This window comes from Limulus polyphemus, unplaced genomic scaffold (genome assembly GCF_000517525.1).
Source record: "Limulus polyphemus unplaced genomic scaffold, Limulus_polyphemus-2.1.2 Scaffold60, whole genome shotgun sequence".
Lineage (NCBI taxonomy): Eukaryota > Metazoa > Arthropoda > Merostomata > Xiphosura > Limulidae > Limulus > Limulus polyphemus.
This window is the reverse complement of record NW_013665670.1, coordinates 248,663-259,852: the sequence shown is the minus strand read 5'-3', so window position 1 is coordinate 259,852 and position 11,190 is coordinate 248,663. Positions and strand designations below refer to the sequence as shown.

At 31.1% G+C, this 11,190-nt stretch overlaps 1 protein-coding gene across 1 annotated transcript in view; it reads left to right on the top strand.

The window, feature by feature from the left end:
* LOC106464449 (thyrotropin-releasing hormone receptor-like) overlaps positions 1–10,479 on the top strand; it is a 64,030-nt gene extending 53,551 nt beyond the window's left edge. Inside the window, exon 2 of the mRNA XM_013924596.2 lies at positions 9,844–10,479. Within this exon, the coding sequence (XP_013780050.1) occupies positions 9,844–10,206 (363 nt within the window). The 3' untranslated portion in view covers positions 10,207–10,479. The remainder of the gene's footprint in view (positions 1–9,843) is intronic.
* Positions 10,480–11,190: the final 711 nt, after the last annotated feature.

The following is an 11,190-nucleotide window of genomic DNA, read 5'->3' as shown; positions in this document are numbered from 1 at the left end:
ACAAACAAACAAACTAACTAACACTATCTGCCGACGTGCAGAATTTTGATCTACTGACTAGAGGCAAGGCAACTAGTCAGAATCGCTCTATCATTCACCAGCCAAACTAAGGGATTTACTGTCACTCTTATAACAAATTCACAGCTTAAATGCGGGAAATATTTCGTGGTATCGCACGAATTAGAATCCAGCTAGCTAGCTCCGAACTCCAGAGCTCAACATAAATCAAACCTGCGTTTTCTAGGTGTTAAAATACATACAGTATTAAATAATAATAACGTGTAAAAGAAGCTGCTGTTGCCTCCCTGTTCGGGTTTAGGGACGGCGTCACACTATTTGGAGTGTGAAATGACAAACGTGCCAGATAGGACTCAGTAATTAGAGGGAGGAGAGATTGTGCTTTGACCGGTGCCAAACTTCTCTAGCGTGTAATTCAAAAGCAAATCAAACTGATCGACTTCAGTTAAGTTCACTCTTTGTTTCAGGAACAATTGCTCGATAACAAACTTTTATATTTGTTAGAACAGTGTATCCAGAAAGATGTTAAACGATTAATATCTTTAAGTATCCTGATATCAAGTAAAAACAAATCACATACTGCTTTTGGTATAAATTCGAAGCTATAGTATATTAACCTGATAACTTTTATATCTGTTAGAACAGTGTATCCAGAAAGATGTTAAACGATTAATATCTTTAAGTATCCTGATATCAAGTAAAAACAAATCACACACTGCTTTTGGTATAAATTCGAAGCTATAGTATATTAACCTGATAACTTTTATATCTGTTAGAACAGTGTATCCAGAAAGATGTTAAACGATTAATATCTTTAAGTATCCTGATATCAAGTAAAAACAAATCACATACTGCTTTTGGTATAAATTCGAAGCTATAGTATATTAACCTGATAATTTTCATATTGCTATTTTGCAATACGATTGAACTCACATCAAATAATATCCGCTTAAAGTTACGTAGTCTTCTTGTTTCTAAGCATACATGTGGGATATCACACCTACTTCCTGTCTGTATATTTACTACCATTAAAGTAAATATTATTACTGAAGTAACGAAGCCTAAAGCTAGCATTAATTAGTTGGTTTACGTTTTCCAACAATATATATATAAATAGTTTCTCGTTTGTTTATACATATTAAAATCCACAAAAATATACAGTTTACTTCACAATCTGAACTCTATTGACGTAAAAAATTCAGTGAGTTTAAAGAAGATAAAATGTCTTTGTAAGGTCAGATTCTTAACAAAAAAAATAAATATTTATTTGTCACATTAACACTTGAAAAGCTAACATCATATCATATTTTTTGAAATTATTTACGATAAATCAGTAAGATAAACTATATAGTATTAAGATGAGAAAATATTACAAAAATTATATATTTTAAAGAATACTTTTATCTTAGTTATTGGACAAACATGTAAGTTAAATCAATCTGCCCGCTACTAAATCATACAGACTACGTTAACATATATGTAGTTAAACATAAAACTCGTAACTAAGTAGCGTAAATAAAAATGGATGATAAAAGTTTTTAAGTTTAGTCGTGAACTGATAATGATACGTAGATTGTGGTAGTTTATCGAGTACATAAGATATCAAAAGAAAAATAAGATATTATGAAGTACAACTTTCCTGTCAATTTATAGCGTTCACTAATGGTGAAATATTTTAAGGTTATTCTAAACCAAATGACTATAAAATGAATCTTTTGTTTTCATTAATAGAATTTAGAAATTATATAATATATTTTTGTTGAAAGAAACGGGATTCAAAAATTTGGAAAACATAAATCTGCAAATTTATGATCCAGTATATATTGTTATTAGTTTTTCAGATTATTTCCAATGAAAATTTCGCGCACTTTTATTCATATCTGCATGTCCGATAGAAAATAAATAGCAGTGGACTCATAGCGAACCCAACAACTAATTATGAATATTTTGTAACTAAAAGAGATACAAAGAAAAATTTGTGACATAACTCACATTTTACTACTTGATGATAATCTCAGAAGGAGAAAAAAAAAACACTTTTTGAAAGCTAAGTTATCAAATATAAATTCTTCACTAACTGTGATGCACAGTTACCACCCGTTTCTTTATCATTTGATGCTGTTTATGTATATATATTTGAACCAAAAAAAAGCGGCCAAATAAAAACAAAAATCAACTTTTTTGAAAAATGTCCGTGTTTCTATAAAACAAACATATAAAAACAGTCAGAGTTATATGATGTAGAAGGGTGCTGAAACTGTAATACATGTTAAGACTTCTGTGAATATACTTGTCAGTTTGTATTGAATGATAAGATGGTTTGGCGCAACATGTTCGTTTTTGAAGCAGCTCACGCTACCACTCCAACTCCACAATGTAGTCACGCACAATATATCTCTCCTGAAGGATTTGTGATAACACGTTCTGCTCTTAAGACAACATTTTCCAATACACAGAGATATTACGTTTCTTCAAGTATGTCTTTTCATTTTCTACTTACTGAACGGTTCTGGTATAGCCACCAAAATCTCAGTTATTGCGATTGTTACAGAAGAATGTTAACTTGTATGTCTGTGATAAAGCGTTCAGAAAATAGAATATTCGAATTTCAGTATTAAGCGCCAATTCGAAATGGTCAAAACACGCACTGGAAATACGCAGCTGATTGTAATAAATAATCAAATCATCAGTTTACCAACTCTTGTTGTTGTTTTTTAAACTAGTACATTTATATTAAAATATCAAACATTGTAAATTTTCTTCTTTTCTATATCACATTTTTAAGAAAATAATTAAAAAAAACACAATTCGAATAAAAGAAAATTCTAAACCAACAGAGAAAGAAAGAAAAAAAAATAGATAGACGAAAGGTCAAGAATTTAAAGAAAGTATGTCTAAGACTAAAGTAGTATCCATTTAGTTACAATAAATAGGAAAAAATTAAAATGTTAACGGAAAATAGGGAACGTTTGTTATTCGCAGAATTAGTATAACAAGTATAAAAAATGCTGCAATAAAACGCTCACAAACAAGTAAAGTAATACTGGTTGGATAGATTTTAAAACGATTTTCAATACTTACTTTTGTTGGCATTGTGATCCGTATAGCTAAATGAAGCAGTCTATTTATTTACCCAGCTTTTATATGTCCATGAAGTGGACACAACATCTAAAAACTTTCAGTATGGCCATATCCCTGATATCTATAACTTTTACAAGAATTAAAATCACAAACACAAATTTATACGATGTAATCCTTACTTTGGACCACAGATAAGTGTAAAAAGCTGCCAAAGTAAGGATTAAATTTTATAAATTTGTAAATGTGATTTTAATTCTTGTTTCATTACTTTTTGTAGCAGGATCCCTATTTCATTTTAAAATTCATAATTTTTAGTACTCTAGTTTGTTTACTTTTACGTTAGATCTACATACTGTATAAAGTATGTACTTTACCTTTAGAAACTGTCGCGTGTCTTTCCATCGATATTTAGCACCACCCGTTGGGTTGAATTGGGTTTAAAAGATATTTAAGTACGTGGGTGATATGTTCAACATTTGTAAGAAAAATCTGTATATATTTATCGGAATATCAAAAGCAGATACTCACAGAAAACCAGTGAAATAAGCTGGAGAAATCTTGTAGCGATAGTCCGAGCCGTCTAGTGGTTATCCCCGTTGACGTGATCAGGTAGGTAGTAGACGAAAAAGTTGCTATTTTAAAAAAAATGAATTGTTATACCGGAAATTTTAGTGTTCTTTTTAGTGTATTATTAGTATATATGTGCAAAATATATCGTAACCAATACTTTGAATAGTCGGTTTTTCGCTTAGGAATCCGATAGGCTGGTTTTTAAATGCGTGAATTATTTGGAAACCTTGGCGATCCCTACTATTAAGTCAACCTTAGTCTATTGTTACCAGATATCAGTCTAACTGTATGAAGATTTCATAAATATAGCAACAATGCCGAACTGTAAGAGCAAAATATCCTGTTAAATAATAAAAACATAGTTAGTTACTTATTGGACTTTTTAAACTCTCAGTGTGGAACAGTATTACAATGTGAAGTGAGATGTGCCACAGTGTGTCAACATCACCTCAAAAGCACACAGTCTTTTGACAAGAAAACATAGTGTTAAGCTTGAAACGTTGGTGTGTTTATTATATTTCTCAATTACAGTATTTTGGCACTGAGGATGACGTTATAACGTCGAAACATGTAGAGTCGTCAACGTTTTGAAGGCCATAGATAGGCTTAAATAAAATGTTTTTAATTGTGTACCAGTTTAACGTTGAATATTATTTATGATTTTATTTTCATCAACTCTAGGCGGTTAGCGTGCTAATGCTTGAATCGGAAGGTTCGAGGTTCGCAGCCCGTTGTTGCACAAATCTGCTCCGCACCTTGGAAAAGCCGGTGTGCTAAGTTTCTTGTTTACCGTACACTTTCTTGTGTGCTAGCGCTACTATCTAGCTTTTGTTTCGTTTTTTCAAACATAAACGATCCCCATGCGTCTCTTAAGTGTAGCAGATTAGCTTAAGCCTACACTTTATATTATATTAAGGAGGGATTGCAGCTAAACAAAGTTCTCAAACAACTGTATTACACCGCGCTAATTAAGAAAGGTTTTGTTAATGAATAATTGGAATGAATGCATTTCACAACATTGAAATTCAAAACTTGAAACGGTGTCAACTGACGTAGTTTCCAGTTTCAGTTTTGACTACGCAACGACAAGTATTTGAAAATATGTCTAAAATGGATAGTCCATTATGTAGATTTATGCTTAAAAAACAAGCAAACAACGTTTGTCTTGCGTTTATATAGTATCTGTAAGCACAAGAGCACAACACTAAGTATTTAGAAGGGTCAAACATTGTATTATGTGAACAAATTTGTTTGTTTGTTTGAAGTTAAGCACAAAGCAACACAATGGGCTATCTGTGCTCTGCCCACCATGGGTATCGAAACCAGAATTCTAGCGTTATAAATCCGCAAACATACCGCTGTGTCACTGGGGGCCTAATGTGAAAAAGAGCAGTGCATAGTATAAATGAACTGATATATTAGTTATTTAGAAAGGGCTACCAGGATTACGAACTAATACTTATTGATGTTTGTGAATAACAAAATAAAAAATAATAAAATTAATCTTGTTCGTACAAAACACATATGCACAACAAAACTCCAAATCCCTTCTTTTTTTTTGTTTGACAAGTCTAAGGAGGCACGAAATATGTTATTTTAAGCCACACGAATTGTTGTTTGATGTATTTGAATATCTCGTGTTCCTTGTGGCTGACGTTGCCATGTCAATGATGTCGTTGCTGGTAAAGCATTATATTGTTTTTACTTCTAACGTTGTTCATGAACAAGAACACCAAAGAGGAATTATCCATATTACCATCTTGTTGAAGGTTTCAAAAAGAATTCAGATCGGTTTCACAATCACAACTCTGTTGTTGAAAGTTTTCAGTGTTTTTTTATCGCGATTTAAATGTGTAAAGGAAAACCAGAAAGTGCATTTTTTTCATTGTATTTTATTGTATGTATTCCGTTGAAAAACGTTTCATAATAGTTCATAACTAGTAAATGACCTACCTCGTCAGACCCTGATTATATTTATTTACTGCCTACTATTCACTTCAAGCAAGTAACAATAGCATTTTGTAGTAGAAAAACGCTTCTATTATTTCTAGGAACATTTAAGCGTGTTATAATTTTGGTTTTTGTCGTTCTTGTCTTCAAAGCTGTACTATGTCTACCACGGATTTTAGCCTTTTAAGTCCGTAAACTTACCGCTAACCCACCGGGTGTCTCTAATTTTGGATAAATTCTTTTAAGGATGGATAGTAACATTCGTGTCTCTAACATAACAATTATAATTAAATTGCTATATTTTAAGATTTTAAAAGTACAGTACAGATAATTACAATGAGAAAATAGACAAAAATATATTGTCTTCTATTTCTACATTATGTATGAAAGTTGATATATATATATGCGCACTTGATAATTAAATTGCTATATTTTAAGATTTTAAAAGTACAGTACAGATAATTACAATGAGAAAATAGACAAAAATATATTGTCTTCTATTTCTATATTATGTATGAAAGTTGATATATATATATATATATGCGCACTTGACCATATAGATTCCACCATGACTGAACGGTTATAACAAATTAACGTAATACTTTAAAAATATTTTCATCAGAAGGCAGTTTATTAGTTATCAGATGCGAGATATTACCGCTAGTGATAGTACTTGCGCTACGCACGACATTAATTTTTTTAGCTTTCAAATCTGTACGAAAATTGGTTTTATTATTGAAGGAATAAAATTTCCCACAAATTATACGTTTTTTATATTTTGTAATATTCAGTTTTATTAAGATTTTTTTCAATTTTACGAAAAAATTACTGACGATTTTTTTAAGAGGCACAACTTGGTAAGTTACTCCTTGCAGTGCCTTTAAAACCAGATGAAAATGATGACACATTCCTCTGGACGGGATGCCAGTCCATTGCAAGTTTAAACAAATAGCAAGAGAAATCTGAAATGACCAAGAACTCATAAAAATGAGCACATATTTACTGTCAACGGGACACGAATTCTTGGATAATCAGGCAGGCTAACTACTGGGCCCAGTTTTATTTTATGGCGATCAGATTTCAGAAAGTAGCGAGAGGGGAAAGTTGATATTTCTGTGAAAATGTAAAAATTAAACAAATAAAGTTAGAGGATATAGAATCCTTCTGGGTTGCATAAAAGAACCTCAGAAAGTTTCGTAGTGATCAAAGTTCGTACGGTACGTATTAAGACTTAGCAAGGAAGAAAAGTGAAACGGATGTAAAACTTGTAAAAATAAGGAAATAAACAAAGAGCCCTTTAGAGTTTCATGGCGATCATAGATCTGGAAGTAGGTACTAAGGCAGTAATAAGAGGAAAATAGAAATGGCTGTAGAATTTGTAAAAATAAGGAAATAAATAAAGAGCCCTTTAAAGTTTCATGGCGATCATAGATCTGGAAGTAGGTACTAAGGCAGTAATAAGAGGAAAATAGAAATGGCTGTAAAACTTATAAAAATAAGGAAATAAATAAAGAGCCCTTTAAAGTTTCATGGCGATCATAGATGTGGAAGTAGGTACTAAGGCAGTAATAAGAGGAAAATAGAAATGGCTGTAAAATTTGTAAAAATAAGGAAATAAACAAAGAACCCTTTAAAGTTTCATGGCGATCATAGATCTGGAAGTAGGTACTAAGGCAGTAATAAGAGGAAAATAGAAATGGCTGTCGAACTCGTAAAAATTATAAAATTAATAATGTAAGGGGTATCGAATTCTTATGGTATGTACCTACGAATCCCTGAAAGTTTCTCGGTGATCAGAGCTTAAGAAGTAGGAAAATTTTGATTGCGGACAGTCATACAGACATTTAGACACAAGCCGCTTTATACTGTAGATCTCACAAAATTATTTAAATACTGGCAATAAAATTAAAAAAAAAATATTTATTCTCTAGATAATAATAAAAAACACTTTTTATTTCAGTCAACATTTCGCTATTGCGGCTTTGAAAGGGTTAGTAGTACAAGAATAGGTCTGTTTATCTTTTTTTTTTTCCTTTGCAAAGTCATGTCTTGTAATGCACGATGTTATCAGCTGTTATCTTTGTTTTTGTTTTTTTTTCATATTGCTATGAATACGTATTTGTCGCTGTTGAAATGAAACATAAAGTATTACCTATCTTATTTGATTTCCAAAAGCGAAAACAACGCTAATAGAGAACCTTACATTTGTTTTTCATGAAAAGATAGAACTGGCGTAACTTCAGTACTTATATGCGTCAAATAACATTTAGTTCGAACAACAAATTGGATTTAAAATTCATTAAATTGTATTTCTCATTGAAAGATGGTATGTGACAAACATCATGAGTCTTGGTGCGCCATTAGAATTTCCGAATTACCAAAAAAATTGTTTATATGATAAAAACAAACTATACTATAACTGTAAAACTACACAACGTTAATGAACGCAAGACCTGTTTGACAAAAGAAAGCAAAGATGATTTGGCTTTCTGTATATGGTTTATTTGTACTATTTACTATTGCGCTTTAATTAGTACTTACAAGGGCGTTAATTGACTAGTAAAAGTTTGATTTTGGCTTCGTTGTTGTTAAGCGCAAAGCTACATAATGAGCTATCTATGCTCTTCCCAGCATGAGTATCGAAACCCAATTTTTAGCGACGTGAGCCAGTAGAATTATCTCTGTGCCACTAGAAGGGGCCAGAGCTTGAACCATCGGCAAACATGAACATAATAATAATAATAACAGAATTAAAGTCCTTGAGTGAACCAACAATAATATTAAGTTAAAAGATATGAACAAATATATATGAAAATGAAATCCATTACTTCATATTTTTTACTTATCACTTTCATAATCAATCTATCCTGAATTCTCTAATTCTAGTCTTAAAACCAAATAAATCTAATGATCATAAATACAAACTTATCATATTACCATAAAACACAACTTATTTGAATCACCGATCCTTTCAAAAGAAGCATTTGAACCGATATGAAATAAAATATTTTTGTCAACAAGGATATAAAAACGTCTGAGTGTTTGAGAATGATAGTCTTGACTCTCTAATAATATTGGATGGTATTTTCTTTTTTTGTGTAACTAGAGAATGAGTATCTATTGTTAATAAAAAACTACAATACTATTTATAATATCAGAAAACATGTTTTTTTTTCATGTATATCCTAACTTCTAGATATCAAACTTTACTGTAGAAGTTCTGTCAACAATCAAAAATACTAACACTAATGAAAAAGGGTAGTACACTAAAAAGTGGCAAACACAAAAAACCGAATGGAATAAACACCCTTCAAGTTTGTTTTTTTTACTTATTTTATGTCAGTAAAACATGTGTATATTGTCAATTATTGTCAGTGGTTAACTTAGTTAATGCTATTTGTTTAATTATCTCTTCACGCTCTTCACAAGTATAGATTTGCTCATGTCGTGCTACTAACATGTGAAATTAAAATATTGAAAAAATATGAGTAAATTAAATTCATAAAGTCATACGTTTTTTCAGTACATTAGATAATCAAGCTTTAGTTATAGCACAATTCTCAATCCTCATTTAAGTAATGTTAAGAAACTTTAGATTTCACAATTTTTAGGTGTTGATTTATGACACTAAGACTATAGTTTACTTAAATGTAGCTTCAAAATAACTTGAAAATGTATCAGTAAATCTAAATTATTTTTCTAGGAATTATAAAAAGTACATTTTACAATAATTTTTAGCTCTATATTTGCTCAGCCTCATTGTATACGCGTAATAAATATTAAACAATGAAGGAAATTTAATTACTTTAGGACTTAAAAGTGTAATTATTAAAGGTATATTTGAATAAAAGTCTGGCTTATACGTTAAAAAAAGTAACCAACCTTCACGTTGGAGAAATTTAATCAAAATTACATGCCACTTTCTACACAACTATTAATGATTTATTCTTAATTAATCATGAAATAAGCTATTTACGGTAAACAATGCGTTAAAAGTTGTTCTTTCAACAAAAAATGCGTTTAATACAACCGTTATTATAACAATGAAAAAGTATGTTTTTCATATAGAAAAATCACACCGTTCGATTAAACTGAAAGATATTTGTAATATCTGTATTATCTTTGTTGTAATTTTTATCATAGTTTTACACTTTTATATTTTATTTACCAAGCTATAGAGATGTTGGCAAGGGCCTTATATCCCTACTTTTTCTATACTTGCAGGTTATTAAGATGTTAGCTGTTGTCGTGGCCGTATTTGCAACGCTGTGGATGCCCTACCGCGTTCTTCTTGTTTACAACTCATTCGCCAAACGACGCTACATGGAACTGTGGTTCCTAATGTTCTGTAAAACGATGATCTACATCAATAGCGCCATCAATCCTATCCTCTACAACGCCATGTCTATTAAGTTTCGATGTGCCTTCAAGAGAATGTTGTCTTGTCCCAAGCTGGATCTACGCATCCCTTATCCTTATCGTAGTGTGGCTGGTTCAAGTCGCCCCAATGTTGCAAATAGAACCCCTACGACAACCAAAAGTCCCACGACCAAAGGCGAAACGTTTCAGCTCCATCAACTGGAATAAAACAATCATTTCTTTTCATAGTGATGTGTTCTGTACTTATAATATAATTTTTGTGTTTCTGAATTTGACGTATTATTGTTACGTTGTTGTATTATCTCTTATTATATCCGAGTTTCAAGTTTTCGATTCTCAGAAACACGCGTATCTTATATAAATATATATATTAAATATGGTTTTAACTTGTGAGGAAACTATAAAAGTAAGTATTGACCTCAAAAGTAAAAGTATCAGAATTTCGAAAAATGTATTTCATTACTGGAAGATATATGTCGTTATTGTAATGTTGTATTAAATAGATTGTTGTATTAAAATGCCCAGTCAGAAGGAAATGCTTATTTTCTTTGTTTTTTTCTATCTTGCATATAATATATACTTTTTACATCTACTAACATTTTAAGGACATGTGTGATGCTTTTAACTCTTGTATTAAAACCTAAAAAAAATTATAAACTGACAAATGTTGTTGTAAAGTACGAATCGTTGTGTAGCACTATTGAAATATTGGCTTTACTTCTAGGTATAATAAAAAGATAATGATTTAAGCTGAAGAGATTTTGATGCCATATAGGTTCTTATAAGACAAATGGATAATTTATTTTCCACGTACTGAAGGTCTTTCTAGCGTTCGATGTCCCTGTCATTATAAAGTCTACACACATGTAATATCTAACTCGTTATAATACATGATACTACACTTTGGGTGTTTATAATGAAGCCGTTTACACTGTAAATATTTAATTTTACACCTGTGTTAACATAAGTAATTCAACGTCTCTGCAAACTTTCTGCAAAGCTAGTACTAAAATATTATCTGACAGAAGCTGTAGATGCTAAATAATGCGAGTGTAATACATATTTTAATTATTCTAAACAAATATATACACTCTACCTGATCTGCACACTAGCAAACGTGTTGCGACAGGAGTCAATTATTGAAGAGAAGCGAGTTATTCTTTGGACAGTGTTATAGACCCCTCGAGCAAA